This window comes from Martes martes (genome assembly GCF_963455335.1).
Source record: "Martes martes genome assembly, chromosome: 8".
NCBI lineage: Eukaryota > Metazoa > Chordata > Mammalia > Carnivora > Mustelidae > Martes > Martes martes.
Window position 1 is genome coordinate 86,542,356 of NC_137895.1, and position 23,426 is coordinate 86,565,781.

Below are 23,426 nucleotides of genomic sequence, written 5' to 3' on the forward strand. Positions count from 1 at the left end.
TGATTTGGTCCTGGGTATGTGTCTGTTTGTACATTCATAGAAAAAGGGGATGGCAGGGTTTCTACACAGAAGTTATTACTTCTAGAGAATGAATCGATAGATATGGAGGCATTGTGAGGACCGATTTCACTTTTTAAATACATATTGTTGGGCATTATTTGGCTTCTGTACGGCGTTACTTTTGTAATTAAAAATAAGAATATCTTCTAGGATATTGGCTATTGTTGGCAATGGTGCCAATACTCTGCAGGTGGGAAACAGATCCTTAGGCGGGAGCAGCCATTCAATGCCAAGGTGAGGCTGCTAGAGATAGTGGCACAGGGGCAGAATCAAGGTTTTAAGCAAGATGTGAGTAAGGTTTCAGGTTAACATTAAGAATGGTCAGAGGGGTGAATTTCAAGCAATAGTGTAAATATTGGGTTGGGGTGAGCCCAGCCTTAGCTAAGGGGAGGCCATGAACCTTTCTACCACCCCATCAGTGCCCTCTCCCTCTTCTTGACCACCTACCTTCCCTAGGCTTCCCTTCACCCCCAAATCTGGGCCTACTCTCTAGGTGTGGTGTGTGGTTTTTTCCTCTCTTCTGCTGCCCCTCTCACTCCCTCTGAGTCACTCTTAGCTGACTACCCCCAGGAGATGTTATGCTGTTTTTGTGTAGGGATGAGGAATCTTGGCACGGCAACAGTGCCCCTTCTTTGGGCATATAAGCTAAGATTGGGCTGAAGAGCTGTTGAGTGATGCCATGGGGAGGAGGAGGGATATTGGGATAAATGGCAAACGATCAACACCTGATAAACGTTTGGATGTTTAGTGCAACCAAGAGTAGGGTTAGGACCAGAGTTAGGAACTATGGCTCCCTGTGGTGTACCCACATTGGGATGGCCTTCAAAGCCTTCTCAATTGGGCCCCGACCCACTGTTCTACAGGGTCGACTTACACAGCGGGTAAAGCGCCAAGGGCCCACAGTTTTAGTTTCTTTAAAAACCAGAAGAAATCAAATGAATACCATCAGCCTGGATTATTTTCATCTTTATACCAATGCAGTTATAAAATGTAATTTAAGACATTTTTCGTGAAGACAGAAAGACCTGGGTCCCATAAAAGTCACGATGTGGCCCCAACCCTCCAGCTTCTGTATCCACTGCTCCTTCACCCTCATGTCCCCTTGGTTTTTCAGAGCCACTTGCAGCGTTGTCTCTCTGTGGCTTTTCTCACTCTAGATGGGTGTTTGTGTGAGATGCCCCCTCAGGACTCATCCCTGAGGCCGACGGTCAAATGTCATCATCTTTGTGAGGCCATCCCCCAGTCCCCTAGATGGAAGGATTGTTCTTTCCATGTCACCTAGCACGGCTCTGAACACCTCCAGGCTTGTCCTGACTTGCTTCCACCTGCTTCTCCAGCAAGAGTGAGTTCCACGGGGCAAGAGTCTCATCTTACATCTCCTTATGTCTCTGTGGGCTTGACACACAGTATGGTGGCTAGATCGGGGGCCAGAGGATGTCTGGGGACAAGAGATAGTGATGTGACAGAACTTTCTAGATGTGTGTGGCTCTCCACAGCCTGAATCAACAGATTTGCCAATGGATTGGCTAAGGGACAATGTGGGGGGAGGAGGAACCAAAGGCAAGTCTCCTTTACCAATGCCATAAGACCTTTATTTTCACTGGGATCTCAGGTCCAATTCTCTTTCCAGGAAAGAATTTCTCCTTTCCTTTCCCCACCCCTGGCTGTATCCTGGCCACTCTCTCTTCTCCCTCTGTCTGGGCTACCCCAGAATGTTTCCCCTACAGGGTCCTGAAGGCTCTGAAGGAATTTACTGACTTGTGCGGGGAGAGGAGGCTGTGGTCCCACGGCGCCATCATGTGGTGATGTCCGAGATGACAGCCTGCTGCCAAAAGTCCGAAGCCCTTCTGGAAGGAATGGGACACCTCCTTTGGGCAGCTGGGCTCTCTAGTTCAGGCAAAGTGGCCAGGCGTGGTGGGGTCCATCTAGCTTGGAGAAGAGCTGATGCGCATGTCGGGTCTGCGCCATGTGGGGACTCCATGTGGGCACAGCAGATGAGGCCATTTCCACGGTCATGCTCGATTCTCTACACGGTCTCTGCCGCCTCAGACTGCCCAGGGTTCTTGCTAGTCTCATCCGGGTTCTGGTCTCAGGTTGCCAATACCTTGCTGTGTGGTGTTGGACAAATTAGTCATCTGGCCTCGGGTTTACGATACGAAAACGAGAGAGCTGGACTAAAGCAACAGTTTGGTGCTCACAGACCTTTAGGGGGTTCAGGGGCTGTTGGGTTCTGTCTTCACTTGACCTCAACTTTGCCCACTGCCAGTCAGCTTTTCACCTACGTTATATACGGGGCATTGGAAAAAGGCTTCTGGGACTGAGGCCTGAGACTCACTGTCTGCATGAGCTTGCTTTCAGACTAACATCCCAGGGTCCCCAACTGTGGTCTCCCTCATGGCTACCTGATGCCGCTGTTCTAGGCTCTGCAGAGGCTGGCCAGCCAGTAGTGATCAGCACGGAGGGAGGAGAGAATGGGAAGGCTGATGGCTAGGTGTTTAGTGTTCTTGTGGTGTGGTGGCAGGAGCGCTGGTTCAGCATTCGAAATCAAGTCTCAGTCTTGGCTCCCGCTATCCACTAGCTGTGGGACTACAGACAAGCCCCATTTTCTCTCTCTGCCTCTGCTTTCTTATCTGTAAAATGGGCCTGGTGGTTCCCAGCCTGTCTTTCTCACAGGGTTACTGTGCAGACGAAAGAAGATAAAGGATTTCCGTCAGGGTGCTGTCTATAAACTAATTGGCTATAGAAATTTCAGGCAGTATCTGCAGGGAGACTCTTGTAGACCTGTAGTCTCTCTGTTCGAAGGTACTGCCTCACTAGTTCTGTGGGTGCCCCAAAATGACTAGGGACTCGGGACATGGCTGCAGAGGTATTTTTCTGGAATTCAGCATTGCTGCCTTGGGTTCTACCCAAGTTGCCTTGTGCTTGGAACTGTGTTTCAAGAACAGGAGGCAAGCTCTAGAGCTAGTATTATATGTTCCAGTGGTTTCTTTCATCAAACGGGCCCTGCGTTGTTGCAAGTAGAAAGATCCTGCCTTGATAACCATTGGGTTTAGAAATCCATCTTTAAGGTCTACAGAGAAGCTGATCAACAGCTTCTCAAATATCAGGTTCCCCAAAATCCTATTTCCTGAGAGGCTTGGATCCCCATGGGAATCCCCATGGGAGTGATTGAGGACTCAGTTGAAGAGCCAGTGCTGGTGGGGGTCACTGGGGTTGCAAGAGGCCATGGCTGGCTTTTTGTCCTCAGATGTCAGGCAGGTACCAGATCCCAAGTTCCTGATTAGCCGGTCCTAAAAGAGGACACAGTAAAAGATCAACCTGGGCTTCAGATCTCTAACAGTGCTACTAGGGGGCAATGAGATGGGGAACAATAAGGAAAAAGCAAAGGAAATGCAACAAGGCACAAAGAGGACATTTCTAAATTTCTTTCTTTGCATGCCAGCTCCCCTGAGAGGATGCATTCCTGAGTTTCCACCTGGGTCCAGTGTCAATCTCCCACTTCCGGCTTTAGCCCGAGCAGCTGGAACAGAGGAAGGCAGGACCATGGGGCTAATGCTCTCAGGGACCCCTCTTCTGGATGGCCAGGCTCAAAGGCCTGAGCCCCTGCTGCCCACTCCCACCTTCTGCCTTTGATCGTATTTACAGCCTTCCTTATGGCCTGTATCTGCCTTGGAGACTGGGGTATGGTGGGGTGTGGAGGCCCATGGCTACTGCTAGTCTGGGTCCGGTATTCTAGAAGTTACATTCTGTATCCTGAGGCAGTATGGTGTACTAGAAAGACCCCAGGCTTTTAAGTCAGAATGATTTAGGTCTGAATCCCAGGCCTGCCATTTACTAGTGACCGGCCTTGCCAGCTTCAGCGGGCTCATCTCCACATGGGGCAGCACTCCTTCCTCGGGAAGAGCCTCTGGAAGAGTAACCGTTGTAGGTGAGTGTGAGATTTGTGCCCGGTGCACACACGCCAGCAGAAACCACGGGTGAATCTTCACCTTCATCTCCTTGGCTTCAGCCTAAAAATCCTTGAGCCATGACAGCGATGGCCGGGGACCCTAACTCCCAACCTCAGCTTCTTATCAGCAGAGCCGGACCTCGCCACATGTTCCCGTGACCAAGCCCACTGTCTCCATCCTCTCCACAGTGTCTTGATCTTCTTGATCGGCCGAAGACGCAGAAAAGAAGGAAGGGATGGGGGCAGCTGTGGCCGCAGGCTCTCGATTCTGAGCTTTCTGGGCAGCTGACTCACCTGAGTCAGTTCCCATTCCTCATCCTTGGGGACTTGGCTATTTTTGCCAGTGAAGTGACAGCTCCTCAGGCCCAGGGTGCCAGCACCGGCGTGTAGACACAGCTGCTTCGCGATGTTGTGGCGAAGGTCCCTCTGGGTTGTGTACTCAAAGTACTAGAAGTCAAGACAAGAGGAGGTGGAGAGTTTGCCTGCTGCCTGCCAGAGCCGAGCGCCCTGAGATTCCAACCAGGAATCTTGCCTCTGAGGGGAGCATGTGAGGGGGCGCCATGCCTCAGTAATTCATGCACCGCCTTCAGGATTTTTACCAGATCTAGGTTTTTCTGGAATAATGTTACTTAATATGTTTCTTTTTAAAAAATTTTTACTTATTTGACAGAGAGAGAGAGAGAAAGCACAAGCAGGGGGAGCAGCAGAAGCAGACTTCCCATTGAACCGGGACCCCCGCCCCCATACGGGGCTCGATCCCAGGACCCCAGGATCATGATCTGAGCTGAAGGTTAGACGCTTAACCGACAGAGTCACCCAGGCGCCCTGGGAAAGGACTATCTTGAGTGGATAAAAGAGGCCTGTGGGGAGAGGAGTTGTTCCAGAAGCAGGCTTCAGTGGGGCCTGCCTGGTATGGTAGGGCTGCGTACCTGGTTGCCACCCAGGCCGTGGCAGGTGTACATGATGAGGGGCTTCCCCCCGTGGTTGTTCTCACCCACATCCAGACACTGATTGGTGCCGAGATTCCTGATCTGCAGAGTGGCGAGCAGAGAGGAGAACCGGAATGACACCGTTAGGAGTGGTGTGGTTTGTGGTGTGGGGCTCAACTAGAATAAATCTGTGTGGCTGGAATTCTCCTCTGCTCATTAACCCGCACCCCTGGAGATAACAGCAAAGTGAGGTGCTGAGCCCAGAGGCTGGGCACGGGCAGGCTGGGGAACCTCCCAGGCTGCCAGGTCTCTGGGAGAAGTCCTCGGCACACGGGAATTTCCTTCCGAGCAATGATTCTCCAAGTGTGATCCCCAGACTGTCAGCCTTCCCTGAGGATTTGTTAGAAACGCAAATTCTCGGGCCCCGTTCCAGTCCTACTGAATCAGAAGCCCGTGTTTTAACATGCCTTCCAGGTGATTCTGATGCAGGTGAATGAGAACCACTGCTTAGGGGTTGTTTCCCCCTTATGAGGTTTTAGTTATCTCTGGAAGCCCCAAAGGAGCCTGCCAGTCTTCCTCCGGGTAAAGGAGTGTAGAGAGTAAAAACTGATTCCTGTTTGCCATCCCCAGGTGGGGTAAGTGGTCCTGAACTGCTCTTGGGGGTGGGGGTTTCTTACGATGATGGGTGGGCAAGTTGGCTTAGGAGACTTACAGCTCCGTAGAAGGTGGGCTTCAGGTCGGGAACAAACATCTCTGGGTAGATGTTGTTCAGGAACCAGGAAAAGTTGTGACAATGTAGTTGTTCCCTCAGCTTCAGTCGTTCCGAAATGTCCCCAAAGGATTTCTGTCAACCAAGCCAGCCCCCAAAGAGTCAGTCCCACCAGCCTTGACCTGCTTGTACAGTTGAAGTAGCCCAGAGTTTCTGGGGTCCCCTTCTTCCAGAATGGGTCTCCTTCTCAGGACCTGTTGGGGCTACTGGCTTGGTTGCCCCTGCCGCCCCCGCTTTGGCTTTAGGACCCCAGCCTATAGCCTCCCCCCTCCCGCATCTCCTGTGACTCCCCTGTCAGTTTTCTCCCGAACCTCAATTCTGAGCCTCTCAGAGCAGACCCCTTCCTCAAATCAGTTCTTCCTCCCCTCCCCTCCTAAGAGATGCCAGGACTCTCCAGGCGGGGACGACAAAACTCCTCTCCTCATCGCCCGTCTTCAAACTCTGGCCTCCCTGGGCTCTAGCTCACAGGGTCTGAGGGGTAAAGGGAGGCACAGGGGGTGAGGGTAGAGATGGGTGGGCCTCTACCGTTAAGCCCTTGACTAGGGTCTGGGTTGCTGCACTTTTCTTCACCAAACCCCTCCCGAGTACCATTTCCTCTCACCTCCTGGGCCATCTTCGCTGCCTGCATATTTCTCCGATAGAAAATCTCCTTGTAGCCATCCATCCAGACCTCAGCCAGGCGCACCTGGTTGCGAGCAATGACGCTGATGCCCTTGGGGAAGGTGTGAGGGCTCTTGGTACGGAACACGTGGCCTACCACAGAGCAAGGGATGATCTCCAGCTGGCCCCCGCACTGCCACACCTGCCACAAGAGGACACAAGATAGGGCTTTCAGGGGGGTTGTGGGTCACTGGTCACTGCCCACCCCTCCCAAGCAGCTGTTCTAATCCCAGGGCGCTAGGGTCAGGGAAATGCTGCTCTTTCTCCTAGAAAAAAGGACATGGACCAGGAGTCTTCCTAGGCCATGACTATGCTCTGTGATGTTAGTTTAACTCTGATTTATGCAAATGGAGGTTTGCAGGGTCCTAAGGGTTGTCAGGGCCCACTTTAAAGAAAAGACGGTTGGCTAACTTTGTGTCTGTATACCTACTCGGAGCTTTGGTCCCTTGGCTTGTTGACCTGGAAATGGGATTTTTGTCAGCTCACCCAGGTGTTACGGGAAACTCAAGCTCCCTCGAATCAAGATACACTCGTGATCCAATTAGAACATCACTGCATCACTTGTAGCAAGGCTAGTCCATTTCCAGGTGAGCTGCGCCCGTCACCTGAACCTTTAGCACTCCACCTTCCCAGGAGACTGAATGGAGGGCGGAGGCCCATGAATGAGCATAGAGTCGGAACCCTGGGAGGTACAGAAACGGACCTGGGGACCCTTCTCTAGGCTAGTGGGATGATTTAAGACGTCCCTCCCACCTGGGTCCTCTCTTTCTTAGGTTTTATGTTAGTAGGCATGTTGTTATTCATTTTAGTAGGGCAGCAACAGAAATACACGGTCGTAGTCATAGTAACACAGGCATTGGTGGACATGCTTGATACGTGCCAGGCACTGTGAGAAGTGACTTCACACACAAGCTCATCTACTTGCTAATTACCTCTCCCCTTAGCGTGGGGGATGTGTGCGGACTTCATGGAGAGGAAATTCTTTCTTCCTAACCTAATCCTGATTTGCCTTATTCCCGGAATCCCTCAGTTTGGGCCGCCATCTTCAGTGATGCTGAATTCGCTGAGCAGAGGGTAGGAAAACTTCAAAGGCCACCAGGGCCTGTGTCCTCTAACCTGGAAGGGGAAACCCGACTTTTCCTGAGGAAGGACAGTGACTGCTGACTGACCTGTTCCGCCTTCACCCTAACACTTTTCCCACAGACCTCATGAAAGACGTCACCAGGCCCCACACATCCGGTTCCTTTACAACTATCATCCCTTCCCTCTGAGGAGCTCAGTAATTTGTTTTGAGTTGTCCAATCTGATTCCCAAAGCCCTCCCTGCACAGACGGGGGCGGGGTGGGGGGAACAGAGGAAAGGTGCCACCAGGAGGGGAAACAAACACCCTTTTAAGTCCATTTCCAGCTGTGATAACCCTGAGGCTGCCACAGCCTGAGAGACAGGGGCTCAGGCTATCCCCTGGGCCATGGTGGCTCCCCCATGAAGCCCTCTTCACTCTCACCCGGAAGGACATTTCCACGTTCTCCCCTCCCCAGATCTCCATCTGATTATCATAGGTACCGATGTGCTCAAAGTAGGACTTGGAGATGGAGAAGAGGCCGCCGGCAAACGTCGGGGATCTGTGGAGACAGAGGGAGAAGCACGTGCATCTTTGTGAAGGAAAACAAGCAGAAGCCTGGTGTGGAAAGCTGTGGACTTGATGCTAGGCTACCACCTACCACCTCCATTACCCCCTCCTCCCTGTCCACCCCCCACCACCTCCTTTCTTCTTTCCTGGGAGGTGCAGCCCCGCTTCCGCTAACTTATTCATTCAGCAAACGTGCACGGGGCCTTATTGTGTTCTTCCCACCTTCTGGGACCAGGCCAAGGAGAGAGGTATTATCAACCCTCTCAAAAAGCCACTCATTCATTCGTTCCTGGCATGTTATGTCAAACACGGCCCACCGGGACCCATGCTGCACGTGAGGCAGGCAGCCGAGAAAGTTCTCGTTGGCTGAGAGCTCAGTCTAGCAGCCGATGGGAGAGGCACACCATCCTCTTCTTTTTGGCAGCAAAGTTCCTAGAGCATTGGAGATACTCAGTTATCAGAAGCTGTGTGAAGCGGTCTTCAAAAAGAGGGTGCAAACCATGAACGAATGAATGGTATGACCCGGATGGACCCCATTCTGTTTTAGAACCCCTGTTCCTTTTCTAGGGACTAGAAAACCATGGTGTTAGAAGGGCAAAGTCTTGCTGCACCAGAAATTTTAGCTTTGGGGGAAAGCTGCCAGCTGCTCTGAGCCAAGGAAACTGATAAGAGATGCTCCTGGAAACAGAGGAGGAAGTGAGGGGTAATTCAGCTCAGTTTGGACTAATGGGTAAATCTGGAGGTTCCAAGGAGCTTCTGGCTTTCCGACGAAGGCAGGGAGGTACAGATCCACTGTAAGCGAAATGGGCAAAAAAAAAGTCTCTTTCCTAGACCTCACATACCACGTTACTCATAAGCGAGGCCGGGCTAAGAGTTGAGTGCAGGGTCAGAGCCTGAGGAAGACTGAGGCAAGGAGTCTCTACAGAACCATTAGCTGTTGGCGGCTGCGCCCTGGCCAGCCTGGCTTGGATGGGATTTTGCTGCCCTCAGTGAGTGGCTCCAGGTGCTACACTCAAGCAGAAAGAGACTGAAACCTTCTGGGTAATTCCAGAACCTATCAAAGTGCTTTACACACAGCAGGCACTCCATCAGTGCTCACCAGACTGGATTGATGGGTCCAGGAGCCTGACCTTGGCGTCCCCCTGTGGCTCCTGAAGTAGGAGTTAGCTCCCAGAGCCACTTTCTGGAAGAAATTTCACTCAGAAGACTCTCATGCTCAGGCAGGCTTTCTGTCCCTGGTTCTGGCCTCTCCCAGGCATTCTAAGCCCTCCCCCCCAATAAGTCCTGGGAAGGCTCAGAGAGCCCTGGGACTCCAGATGATTACTTTGGAGCTAAACTGCTTCTTCTTGAGGGTCTCCCTGACCTGGGCCGTCTCTTGGCCTTGAGAGGTCTCTCTGAGCTAGAAGGCGCTGACTAATTACCTCTGGGGATAGACCTTACCTGCGGACTTCACTGTAGACCCACACCCAAAGCCCTCTGGCAACTCCCTGTACTTCTTGGGCCCTTTTCCTCTCCTCTTAAGGCACCTGCCAGCTTCGAGAGCAGAGGATGGGAAGCTACTGCCCGCAGGCCTCCTGGTGGGCTACCACGCAAAACGCCTGGGGTAAGCCATGCACACGGCCAGGGCGCTTACACCAGGGAACAGATCCATTGCTCAAACACTGGAGCTTTGTCTTCTGGTGGCATGGTCCTCAGACACTGGAGCAGGGGACAGCAGTGATAGGCGAGGGCCAGGTGCCCTGTCCCTGACTGCCACTGTGTGCCTGGCCCCCAATTTGGGGGAGGGGGGCTTTGTTGCCGTGCACACCAAACAAAAGACATCCATGAAAAAACGCTGGATCGGTAGGGACTTCCAATTCCTTTTCTCTCCCCCGCCTTCTCTTTTCTTCTTTCCCTCTTCGGTTGCTTCTTTTCCTCCTTCTAATGGAGACAGAGCAAGTTGGCTGGTCGGGTCCATGGGATGTCTCCCTGTGGCACCCACAGGGTCTGCTGAGGCTCTGGGTGGCATTTCTTAGGATTTGGGCCTGCGGAGGGGAAGGAACTGCAACCCTCTCCTCCTTTCAATCCCTCCCTCTTACCTCTCTGCTTACCGATCCCCAACCTTTGCTCCCTCCATCCCTGATGTATATTCAGTTAAGTTTCCTGGTCAGTATGGGAAAAAATGGCACAGACAATCCCAAACCATTGCGCTTTCTAAAAGTCACTCCCCAGCTCCGGTTGGCTGAGGCATCTGTTAAAATAAACTTGTGGGGGCGCCTGGGTGGCTCAGTGGGTTAAGGCCTCTGCCTTCGGCTCAGGTCATGATCCCAGGGTCCTGGGATCGAGCCCCACATCGGGCTCTCTGCTCAGCAGGGAGCCTGCTTCCTCCTCTCTCTCCCTGCCTGCCTCTCTGACTACTTGTAATCTCTATCAAATGAATAAAAGAATAAATAAATAAATAAACTTGTGGGGGCACCTGGCTGGCTCAGTCAGCAGAGCACATGACTCTCGGTCTCAGGGTCATGAATTCAAGCCCTGTGTTGGGCGTGGAGCCTACTTAATAAATACATAAAATAAAATAAACTTGTGGTCCCTAACAATGCCAGAGGGCAATCTGGAGAGGGAAGGACAGGGTGGGTGAATGCGGGGCAGACCCAGCTGGACATTAAATAGTGGATAAACTGGGGCACCAGGGTGGTTCAGTCATTAAACATCTGACTTCAGCTCAGGTCATGATCCCAGAGTCCCAGGATCGAGCCCTGAATCAGGCCCCCTGCACTACGGGAAGCCTGCTTCTCCCTCTCCCACTCCCCCTGCTTGTGTTCCCTCTCTCACTGTGTCTCTGTCAAATAAATAAATAAAATCTCTAAAAAACAAAACAAAACAGTGGGTAAACTTTCAAGTATCCACTCCATAGCTCAGGGGCAGGCACACTATTATGGCCTACAGGCCAGAGCTGGCCTGACCTCATAAGGCACTGGGCAAAGAATGATTTTTACACTTTTCAGTGGTGGTTAAATGAAAACCAACCAAGAAGGAAGAATGTGCAACAGACTGTACATGGCTGGAGGACCCCAGCGACTTGCTGTCTGGCCCTCTACAGGAAAAGTTCAGGGCTTTGGTAACACACTGCAAACAGCTAAACACATGTCTAGTTTCCTTCAATATGTTTCCAGGCCTTTCAAAGACAGTGACCTGGGAGTACAAGGCCCGCTATTACAAGGGCGATTTGACAGTGGCCTCTAGCCCCCATCTCTCTGCACCTCTGCATGTACCTGTCATGAACTTCTACATGTGGGGAGCAATAAAGAGACAAACTACGTAAAGCCCTTAGTCAGTGCCTGGCACACAGTAAGTGGTGAAGAAGAGCGGTGGGTCATAGTGGGAGGCAGCGCAGGGCCGCGTTAGGGGCGTGGGCTTTGGATCCTTATTCCACCAGGTGCCTTGTCTGAGGCTGACTGCTTCTCCCTAGGAGGCTGGGTTCTCCCCTGTAAAGCAGGCTAATCCTAGTACCCACCTCAGAGGGGATGAGGAGTAAGGAAGCTATACCACATGCTTCGTGGCGTGCCTAATACACGTGGACCTAAGATGGCCCGGGTCCCTGGAAGCCAGCTGGGGGCTCAGCAGGCTACGGTCCTTACTTGATGGGGTAGGTCTCATCTTTGCGTCTCTGCTTCTCATGGGCGGGGAGAGCCTCCCAGCCAAAGGTCAGACTCCAGTCAAAGTTGCCACGGCTGTGGACTCTGCCCCTCGGGACGGGCTTGGAGAACTCGAAAGTGTTCAGGTCGATGGTGACGATGTCTGGGCTCACCACCGCCATTTCCTCCTCAGCAATGCGAGCCAGGAGGGGCTCCAGCCAGCCGTGGAAGCACTCACCTGCAGGTCGGGACCAGAAGACAGCAGTCAGGGTTGTGCCCCAGCTAAGCCCAGGCCCCACACCCACAGGGAGACTCAGGAGGACAAGAGAACCTTCCCGATACTCCCTAGTGTTAGAGAAATGGAGGCAAGTGCCACAGTTGTAGAAAGCATAGAAAGATCTCCCGAGGCCCTCCTACCTACCCCCCTCACCCAACCAAAAGTTGGAGGTAACTTTGAAGGGAAGAATGGAGGTCTGAGGGGAGTAACATGGTCAACTCAAAGGATCCAAAGCACAGGGAAGGACCCAGATGGGTGACCTTTCAGGGTTTCCAGCCTATCGGCTGAATCAGCCCTCCAAGTGTGGATTCAGAAGGGGGTGTCCCCTCTTCCAGAGGGACCGCACTTCAAGCTTCAGCTCTGGTTCTGGAATAATAATCCACTTCGCTCATCTAGCCCTTTGAGATTTTCAGTGAATTGTATAGATTACTTTATCTGGCCGTTGGTGAGTAAGGTTGGTATCTTCATTCCCACTTTACAAATGGGGAAACTGAGGTTCAGCTACTGGCAGAGCCAGAAGGCCAACCCAGGTCTCCTGATTCCAAGTCTAGAGTTTTCCTTAACACATATCACCGCTTTCAGGGAACAATTTCTTTCCGGACAACGGCGGGGAGGTGTCTGGGTTTGGGGCAAAGAGGAGGTCTTTTGCACTCCGTGTGGCCCTATGGGAGAGCTCCATACAAACTAGTTCCCATGGGTGACAGGAGGCCTCTCTGCGGGCTGAGCTCAGAATGAGGTACCAAGCAAGCAAGGAACAGAGAGGGGAGTCTGGGGGCTCCAGAGCACATCCTTGGGCTGGGATGAGCAGAGGGCATGCGAAGCTAGCTAAAGCGAGTCCCAAGCCACCTTTACTCCCAGAAACAGCAGGGACCTTGGTGATGCCCTGGCCCCTCCAGCTCTTCGCTCTGCCTGGGGGCGGGAGGGGGGCGGGACCGGAGCACCCTCGGGCCTCGAGGCTGGTTCCCTTGTACTCACAGTGGGCGTCCAGGAAGGTGAGCACCTCCGCCTGGGCCACGCTGGCCCCCAGCAGCCGGGCAGTGATCAAGCCCTTCCGCTCCTCCTGCCGCACGACCCTCACGACCTGCATCTTCTTCACGTACTGCTCCAGTTGCTCCTTTAAGTAGTCTGGAAGGGACAGCGTCCTTGGTGCCCGCTCACCGCTGGGTGGCGAACCCCGTGCCCCCCACGGTGAGCGCCAAGTTGGGTGCGCTGGAGCCTCCCACCAGCCGGGACACCTACTGAAGGAGGCGATTCCGTGGAGGCAGGAAGACCTGGGTGTGGCCAGCGCCTGTGCCCCCCAAGCCCACCGGGCGGATCCTGCGCCGGTTTACCTAGGAACCTCCCCCGCTCCGAGTCAGGGCCTCGGAGTCGTGGTTCTTTGGTCTCTAGTCAAGGATAAACTTCCGCCAAAGGCACTCAGCAGCCCCTGGGTCTCTGCATCTTCTCAGCCACCACCTTTCGTAACTGGGATTCCAATCTCCTCTCTTCCCCACACCTGGGGGGCTGCGGCAGTCCTTTCTCAGGACCCCGACTCCCTGTCTCCAGGGCCCTCCCATGTGAGCGCACAGGGAGAGCACACACAAAGGCTGATTTCTGGCTTGCTGGGTCAGCCATGAGCAGTCGTGCTCTAATCCTCTTTATTAACCCCTCTGCATTTAGAAATCTTTAAGATGAAAAGATACTGAGCAGCTTTTTAATTAAATTAAAAAAACCCAGGTACCAAGTGTTGGCCCTGTGGCGGTCGCAGGGGTGAGTCTGCCGCTCAGGGAAGTGGCGACTGCAGGGAGGTGATCAGTGACACCCCCCCACCCCCCCACCCCCGGGGGTTGTGCAGGGCTGGGGAGCCTGTAATGGGTGCAACCATCCTGAATTTGGGTGTGTGTAGGGGGAGGATAGCTCTGCTGAGATTTCCAGCTCCTTCTGCGCCGAGGGCTTACTTCATAACACTGCTATTCATTCTGAAATCCTCAAGGCTTTCAAAATAGCTCTCTTCTGAAACAATCCATCTTGAAACCCATCTGAATCTTATTTATGGTTTAATCACTGCTCTACGGTTTATCTGTGCCACGGTTCTGCTCCCGACTGTGCAGAATGGAGTGGCCTAGCGTTTCAGAAGAGGCAGAGGGGCAGGCATGACAGAAGTGTGGCCTTTCTGTGTGGGGCTGTGGGATCAGCCTGGTGCTTAGGTCTTGCTTCAAATGCAGTGTTATACAAACTGTGGGGCCTGAACTCAATTAATTTTGGGGGAGTATGACTGATTTCTCCCCCCCCCCAATGCCCAAATACTTGAGCACCTACCATGTGTCCACCATTGAACTGGGTGCTTACATGTCGACTTTCTTACTTAATCTTTTCTATGAAGATTAAAATGCTCTGAAATCTGGGTATTGTCCCTGATATTTAGGGGTCAAAATCGGACTCATTTGGCTTCAGCAGTCCAGCGTTCTCCAAACACGTGCTCACACACTGCCCAGGTGCCAGACGTTATCCAGGGCAGGGACGGGCCTGGTCTGGGTCTTGCCCTCAGGAAGCTCCTGGGCTCATAATCCAACTAGCGCCCCATGTGCTGGCTCTAATAGGAAGGAGGAGGGGGGAACATCAACCAGGAGCCTCACTTTCTCAGCATGGCTGATGTTTCCCCTGAGAACTCACCTAACTGTGCTCAGAGGAAGTTCATGGTGGTGGAGATAACCCAAGGACAAAGCATCATAGGAAGTGGGTTTTGTGGTGAGAGACTGAGAAGCACTGAGCTATGAACCCCAGGGGGTGCTAAGCTCTACAAAGCCCTTCTCCCACGCCTTCCTTCCAGTGTCAGGTGGTTAGGCTGGACCAGGGGCTTCAGAGCATAAGCCCTCCGCCCTTCTAGGGGAGTGAGACAACTCCCCTAAGGAATGCCTCTCCTTCCTGTCACACCCCTGGACCTACCGGACATCTGTCCAAGATACAAGCGGAGCTGAGTGTGGAGACACAGGTGAGCACATCCATACTCTCTTAGGTTCCCCAGACACTCGCCTCCTAATTCAGGTTCAACAACCCACCACCCCAGCCCAGCTCCATTCCTCATGACTGGAGTCTATGAGACTCCTGTGACCTTGAACACACTACTCAGTCCCATAGTCTGCTCGGCAGGAGGCCTGCTTCTCCCTCTCTCTCTGCCACTCCCCCTGCTTGTGTTCCCTCTCTCACTGTCTCTGTCAAATAAATAAATAAAATCTTAAAAAAAAAAAGACATCCAGATGGCCAACAGACCCATGAAAAAGAGATGCTCAACATCACTTATCATCAGGAAAATGCCAATCAAAACCACAAAGAGATATTACTTCACACCTGTCATAATGGCTAGTATCAAAAAGACAAGAGATAAGTGCAGGTGGAGGATGTGGAGAAAAGGGAACCCTGTGCACTGTTGGTGGGAATGTACATTGGGGCTGCCACTGTGGAAAACAGCATGGAGGTTCCTCAAAAAACTAAAAATAGAAGTACCAAACAATCCATCAATTCCATTTCTGGATACCTACCTGAAGAAAACAAAAAATCTTATTTGAAAAGATATATGCACCCCTATGTACATTGCAGCATTATTTATAATATCCAACATACGAAAGCGACCTCAGTGTCCATCAATTGATGACTGCATAAAGAAGATGTGGTGTATATATACAATGGAATATTACTCAGCCATGAAAAATAACGAGATCTTGCCATTCGTGACAACACAGCTGGAGCTAGAGGGTATAATGCCAAGTGAGGTAAGTCAGTCAGAGAAAGATAAATACTGTATGATTTCACTCATATGTGGAATCCAAAGATTTTATTTATTTATTTTAGAGAGAGCAAGAGAGAGCAACCATGAATGGGGGGAGGAGCAGAGGAAGAGGGACAAGCAGACTCCCACCTGAGCGTAGAGCCTGATGTGGGGCTTGATCCCACAACCCTGAGATCATGACCTTAGCTGAAATAAAAGTTGGAGGAAACTGAAGACATTATGCAAAGTAGAATAAACCGGAAACAAAAGGACAAACACTGAATAATTCCACTTATATGAGGTACTTAGTCAAATGCATAGAGACAGGAAAGTAGAATGGGGGTTGACAGGGGCTGGGGAAAGAAGGGAAGAGGGAGTCATTGTTTAAAAGGTACAGAGTTTCAGTTTGGGAAGATGAGGGAGTTCTGGTGATGATGGATAGTTTCACAATTTGAAAGTATTAAATGCCACTGAAGGGTGCACTTAAAAATGGTTAAGATGGTAAATTTTATGTTATGCCTATTTTACTACACACAGATACACACACAGGGAAAATCCAAACACTGACCACTGCTTACAAAGGTCTTGGATTCAGTTTTGCTCATCTCTACAGCTCACTTTGTACCAGTGGTCTTTTTGTCTGTTTGCTCGCTGTAGCCCTGCGCCTTATTTCTGCCCCATTAACACACCTAACCTCAGGGGCTTTCCATTTAGCAGCAACCAGCTAGAGAAGCCTTTCCTGGTTACCATGACTACAGCAGCTCCATGATTACTCACTAGCCCATCATCCTGCATCCTGCATTCTTTTTCTTTTTCCTCTAATTTCTTCAGAGCACTTATTATCTGAAATTATATATTTTCTGTCTTTCCCATTAAAAAAGTAAACTATAAGAAGACAGAGACCTTGCCCAGCATGTTCACTGCTGTAGCCCCAGGGGCCGGCCCAGGGCGTGGTGCCCTGTAGGTAACTAAAAAAGAATACTTATTAAGCAAATCAGTGAACGCCTGCCTTTGTTTACTCTTCTCTTGGGGGCTGCCCCACTCTTCCTTGGTTTCCAAAAAGCTAGAAAAGAACAACAGAAAAGCCTTTCTTGTAGGGAGGACTTCCTCACTCATTTTTCCTGTTTTGTTTGTGTTTATTCTGTTTTCATGCCCATCTGTGTTCTTTTCAGCCTTGAATCTAACTGCAACTGGGAAATTTTTTCTTGATTAATCCATTTGGAAGGATAAAAGGAGAAATAAACAAGTATAACACCCTTTGGGAATGTTCTACGATTCACTGGTCCAGATAGAACATATGAACACAGGGCCCAATTTTCAAACTTAAATCAAGATTCCTTGTCGGCCACTTTCCATTTCCAGGTGTAAAGAGGAGACAGGCAAATGAAATTAACATGTGGAAATGGAATTTCTCTACGGGCAGAAACAGAAGGAAACAGCAAAATGGAAGCTTCCCTGGAAAAATCGAGAGGCCTTCTTATATTATAAAACATGTACAGAGGTAGGAGAGAGAAGTGATAAAGCAACTTTACCTGTTGAAATCCACACTGGAGGTTGTAATTCAGCTAAAATTAGAGGCTTTGAACAGTTCCCGACCTGTATTACTAAGAGTTTAGGAGGCCACGAGAGGACCTGTCACCCCAATTCTGAGCAGCATGGGGAGATGGAAGGGGGGGCATGGAAATCTTGAGCTAATCCCAAGGGCTCCCCTAAAGGTCTCCTCCCTGGGTTTCACAGTGTGTTTCCTTAGGGCTGCCCTTCCCTCCTTCCCTTCCTACAGCACCCCCCTCCCCCAATGGCCACCACCACCTCCTCACCCCTCTCTCCCTGAGGAACTTGCTCACTGAGGATCCTGTTCACTTCCGGACTCTCTGGGTCCCAGGTGTATCTGATTTCCTTCCATCCATCTAGCAAACTCCCACAGGAGGGAGGTCTAGCTTCCCTCCCCCTCAGACTCCCCAAGGGGCTGGGAGGGGCTTTCAACACAGGGACGCCCTGTTGGGGGCACAGTGGACCAGTGGGCCTCAAGGGCCAGTTTCAAGAAGCTCGCAGAGTGTGCCGTACTAGAAGCGTACCAGGCTGCTGAATGGGCCATACAGGAATGAAATCTGTGCCTGGCCTTCGGACTCCAAAGGGGGAAAGAGAAAGTTCTGCAGCCTGGCACCAGGCCTCTCAGGCCAATATCAAATGCCTGTGTCCTCATGGTCATACCTCTACTGCTGGGCACCAGGAGAGGAGGGCACAAGAGCGTGGACATTGTGTTTCCGCAGAGACACAGCCCCTGTTTTTGTGTGTATAATGGGAGCCGGTTAATCGAATCCAACGGTCAAACATGTAGGCAATTTTATCCCGCTGCGGACCGCGGCAATTTCTGGCCACGGGTCTGAGATTTTTTCCCCCTTCCCCCGAGGAACTAACCACTGCTGAAACACCTCTAGGGTCCGAAAGGCCTTGAGGCGGGGTTATCATAGGGTCCACAAATCCCCTGGAATTACATGCAAAAAATGTAGGTGTGTGCACCTTGGTGTAACAACTGTACACTCTTCTAGGGAGGGAGCAGAGTTTTAACAGATTCTTAAAGAGGCCAGGATGCAGCAGAATAGGAAGGAGTGCTTTAGGTTTTTCAGGCAGGTGACTGGGGGTAACTAGAATTGGCTCTCAGAGAGCCAGAGAGAATGGAAGCACATGTCTGGGGGTTGGCTAGGGGCAGGCCCTTTGGAGGAGCCGTGGAGGCCACTGCCAAGTCCATCCCACTAGGCACAGGCTGCCGTGCCCTTGAGAGGCCACCCATGCCAGCCTGGCCTTATGTCACTTGTCTTGCCTGGTCAGAAGACCTCTCCCTTTTGGATGCTCAAAATTCTGAAGGGTGGCAAGCTGAAACAGTTTAGAACTCCCACCGCCCAGTTGGGCAGCTAAGATCTGCGGGGAGAAGGGTCTCCAGAGAACCCAGTTTGAGAGGAAGGACAGCTGATACCCTTGCTCTCATTCCAACCAGCCCATTGCTACTGAGATTCCCTGCAGGGCCCTCCCACGCCCCTCCCATGTCTGCCAAGCTCTCTGTTCCTCCCTTCTGGAAGACCAATCTCTAGCTCCTTATCCACAGACCCTATGATTGCATCCCTGACCCTGATTTGCCCTTGCTCTGTAAGTGGTCCTGCTGGGTGTCTGTTCTCCCCAGGGAAATGTGGCCGCCCTGAAGACACGGTTCTCACACTCGGCTCCTCCTTCCACCGCCTGGCCTCGTCCCATTCCATTGTTTTGGCATCAGCTTTACTCTAGGGCAGGAGGGAGACTGGGGAAGGTCAGAAGGCAGCAGGAAACTGGAGGGGCCTCGAGGCATACACTGGGAAGTGTGGGATCAGTTCCTGCCCTTGAGAAGGGAGCACGGGTGCTGGAGGCCATGTCAGGAGAGCCACAGATGCCATGTGCTACAAGGAGAAGGCCGTGCCAAGCCTAAGGGGAACGCATCGGTCCCACGGCCCCTGTCCCCGTTCTGGCCCGTCATTCCACTCTCGGGTGACTCTAAGAACTTCCTCTCCAGAGTTGGGGCTCCTCTGCCTCCCTTCCTGATACTCACCCTCTCCCAGAGCTGCCACCCTTCTGAGACAAGATCATTCTCCAGCTTAAACACCTTCAATGACTCACTTTTGTCTTCAATAAATACTCTGAGCATGGTGTGAATTTAAATTCAACATCTTTCTGGCGTCATTTCCTACAACAAACCTAAGCTTCAGCCGCATCCAACCTCTCAATAGTTCACAAACACACCTATGTCTCTAGAACTCTGCTTGTGCCATTCTCTCCTCTGGGAATGCCCTGGTGAGCCTCTTCTCTCCCCAGACATGTGTGCTTCCATCTGGCCCCCACCGTGGGCCACCCTGGGCACACCACGCAGAAATAACACCTGGCTAGGGACCCTGCAGGCGCATCGCTCCCATACAAAGAATAAATTGGAACTAATGCTAATGGAGCGCTTACTCAAAGCTAAGTACTCCGTGGCGCGTGAATTATCCCCTTTATCCCCATCTCTGAGCCCTTACCCATCATGTGAGGGAGTCAGTTGTCTTCATTTTCAGAAGAGCAAGCTGAGGTTCAGAGAGGGTAAGGGTCTCGCCCAAGGTCACAGAGCTCGGAAGAGTCAGGGCTAGGATTTGAGTTCCTGGGTGTCAGATCCCCGAGTCCACGCTCTTTCACGTTTGCTAGGGGTATGTTATGGGCCATACCACGTGACCGCTTTCGGAAGTGGCCCTCTGACCTATGCAGGTTGTTGGCCTGTTCAGGGCAGCTCTGTCCCATTTGTCATTTGTCATGGTATCCCCTCCACCTAGGTCGATGCCAGGCGGGGTATTCAGTAGCAATTTGTGGAATTTCTTTAAAGGATGGAAGCTTGGGTAGCAACCTCACTTACCTCTCACCAACTACAGCAAAGAGAGCTTCTGAGGCAGATTCTTCCGAGAATAGAAAAGCGCTCTAGCAGGTAGGAAACGGAGAGGAAGGCGCATCCCCACCCACTGCCCTGCATCCCCACCCACTGCCCTGCCTTCTCCAACCATTTCTGACGGGGGGTTGCGCTGGGCAGCTCTGAGAGTCTCAGAAACCAGAACTGCAAAGCTTTGGGAGCTCACCAGCTGACATGGGACTAAGATTCAGCTCTGGGAATGTGGTCTATGTGCCCCCTGCCCCCTCTCCCTCCCCTACCTTCTCCCTGCTCCTGGTCTTTATGATGAGCAGTGGTACCAGGCCACAGGTAGTGGGGGTGTATGCTCTCCCCAGAGGACCTGCCCTCTTTCCGGAGTACCAGGGGAAACAATGGCTCCCCCACCTGGGCCCCCTCCAGCCTCACCATCAGTGCTGGCATCATCCACCAGTATGATCTCCTTCAGCAGGATGGCAGGGGCAGTGTGTAGCACACTGTACACAGTTCGCAGCAGTGTGGACCAGGCCTCGTTGTGAAACACGATGATGACGCTGGTGGTGGGCAGTGGAGGGCAGCGGCGGAACTTCTGGTCGACACATCTAGGAAGATGGAAGCATTGATACAGCTCTCCAGGTCCCCAAGAGTTCCAGGGGGTGGGAGAGCCCTGTCCACAGGTTGCCATCACCATCCTCTGCTCTCCTGTGTGGGCTGGGAGGAGCTACTCCCTGTTCCTGGCTCACTCTGATTTTCCACCAACCCTGAGCTTCTGCACAGGTCCTAGCGAACCCATTCCAAACCCCATCTGCCCCACCGCTGGCTCGGTGCCCCAGCTTGAGGCAGAGGGCTCCCCTGCCTTCCCCTTGACTTCTCTCGTCTGCTCCAGGAGTTCCCAGGGCCGACTCTCTCTTCCTCAGTAATGTGCGCGCTGCAAAAAGCGTAATCCAATCTGGAGGTCCCCAAGGGGAAGTAATAAAGGGCAAATTTGACATCTGAGAAAAGCGACTACAATTTCCGTACTCAAGGAGAGAAAAAGGCTCTTTTCTTTACAACTTACAGTGCTCCTCTAGCCCATTTCCTCATTAATTCCCGTAATCTGATACTACCATCACACACGATTTCCTGTGACCTTTTCTGTGTCTTCATCGGGTCCAGCTACCCTGGGGAGATGGCCACACCGCCACACACTTGAATCTCTGCCTTGGCTGGGGGCGGGACACTGGGAATCCTAGACCTCAGGGAATCATCTGGGTTGACAGTCTATTTTTTTTTTCCCTCTCTTCTTTTTAAGATTTTATTTTACTTGTTAGAGAGAGAGAGAGAGAGAAAAGAAGGAGGGGGAGTGGCAGAGGGAGAGGGAGAAGCAGGCTTCCCGCTGAGCAGGGAGTCGGATGCAGGGCTCCATCCCAGGACCTGGAATCCTGACCTGAGCTGAAGGCAGGTGTTTAACTGACTGAGCCACCTAGGCGCTCCCTGACGGCCTTTCTTATCTCCACTCTGCTGTCAGATTTCTTATGAATCCTCCAGAAGTGATTCCCCAACTTCCTCCCCTGCTGCCCTCCTGCCTGACACCCCTCCCTGCAGAGGAGCTCTTGAGAACTCTGAGTGGCCCCACCATCTAGGACTTTGATACTTGGTCCAAGTCTGAGGCCCCCTAGGTTCCCAGCCCTAAGTACTCATGAACTCAAGAAGGGGGCTGCCATGCAAGAAAAGGCCAGAAAGGATCTAACTCTTGAGCTGGGACAGACAAAATCTATGACTTGAGGACAACGTGAGCAGGCCATGGCAGCCTCAGGGCAAGGCTCGGAGCTCAGAGATCTCTGTGTTGGTTCACTGCCCGGGGCGGGAAGTAAAAATGGCTCCACATGGAGGCTGGAATGAATTCCTGGTCCTGTGGCCCTTCACAGAGGGAAACCAGGAGGTGGAGGGATGGTCCTGACCATCCAGGCTCCTGTCTGGAAACAGCCCTTTCTCAACAGCTCAATGGTAGAGTCCCACAGGCTCTTCTTGGGCAGGCCTCCGCAGAGGGCGGGCCATCGAGTCTGCAATCTGGAAGCATCCTTCCCATTTACCCTGGTCCCAGGTCCCGGGACCTGAGCTCCTCCTTCTGTATCCCATCACCTCGGTCATTTTACTGTCACGGTCTCCCTGGGCCTCTGGCCTGACCACAATACCAAGCCCGAGGATAAGGGCACTGGTCAGGAAAAGAAGGGAAGGCTTAGAGGAAATCCTTGCCCATGTCTTACCAGCAGCTCTCTACCTGGCATTTGGCCCGTGGCCATGACCGCACCAGCCACACCTAGGGCAGAGCCCTGGCCTCCCCCCAGGACTCTGGCGGCTACTTACTCAGGGGGTCGGGTGTCTGGCCCTAGGGCCCTCTGCAGGGAAATCCGGTCACTGGCAAAGGCATTGAAACAGTGCTTCTTATAGCCTTCTTCCTTTTCCCGGGTCTCCAGGCGGGTCCATTTGTCCTTCTGAAATGCTTTCCCATCTGCCCCAGGGCTATTGGGATCCTGGGGTGGCCGTTCCCAGAAGGGCTTCAGCTCAGCTGGAGTGTAGAACCCAGGCAGGCAAGACTGGTTTGCGGAGACGGGCGTCTCCAGGGGCTCGGGAGCCCTGATCTGGAGCTTGGGCATCGAATCTCGAAGGTTGTTCACGGCCCCCAGCATGAGGTCCAGCACGTGATCCTTCTGGCTCACCAAGGACTTCAGCCATGGTTTCTCGGTGGCCTGCTCCGTGCTGCTCACATCCCTGTGCAGGATGAAGACGAAGAGCACGAAGGCACTGCCCACCATGGCCAGGCGCAGGGGCATGTGGCGTCTGCGGAAAAGCCGCATCCTCAGGACCCAAAGGGGGCCTTGGCCGGGTCAGCTCTGAGTGCTGCGCCCGACCCTGGAAATAGCTCGATAGGTTGTAGCAGCCACTCCTTGGGGCCTCAGCCTGAGAAGGGAAGAGAGGAGAGAGAGAAATGAGCCAAGGAAGCAGTGTGGAAGGAGTCTGGGGGCTTGGGGTTTGAGTCCAGGCTCTGTCCCTGAATGGTGACCACACCTCGGCCCCATCACATCACTCTTCTGTACCTCAGTTTCCTCTAACCACAAGATGAGGAACCAGACTCAGCATTGCTCTCCTACTCTGTGACCGTGACACCCATGGATCTGGGATTACCAAAGGCCGAAACTCTGCATGAAGAGGTTTAATCGACATAATGGCTTTGGGAAATAATGTGACATTATCAAGCAAAATTTTAAAATGTACCCACCCAGGGGTGCCTGGGTGGTGCAGTCGGTTAAGCCTCTGCCTCTTGGTTTCGGCTCAGATCATGATCTCAGGGTCCCTGGATGGAGCCCTGGGTTGGGCTCCATGCTCAGTGGGGAGC

The 23,426-nt window shown here is 52.4% G+C and overlaps 1 protein-coding gene across 1 annotated transcript; it reads right to left on the bottom strand.

The window, feature by feature from the left end:
• Positions 1-1,010: 1,010 nt before the first annotated feature.
• GALNT6 (polypeptide N-acetylgalactosaminyltransferase 6) lies at positions 1,011-22,887 on the bottom strand (the record flags this gene model as incomplete). Its single annotated transcript, XM_080811801.1, has 10 exons — positions 1,011-3,350; positions 4,304-4,456; positions 4,939-5,040; positions 5,651-5,782; positions 6,309-6,509; positions 7,872-7,989; positions 11,618-11,852; positions 12,867-13,016; positions 20,480-20,652; positions 22,397-22,887. The coding sequence occupies 10 exons, from the start codon at positions 22,885-22,887 to the stop codon at positions 3,237-3,239; spliced, it is 1,869 nt and encodes a 622-aa protein (XP_080667927.1). The 3' UTR covers positions 1,011-3,236.
• Positions 22,888-23,426: the final 539 nt, after the last annotated feature.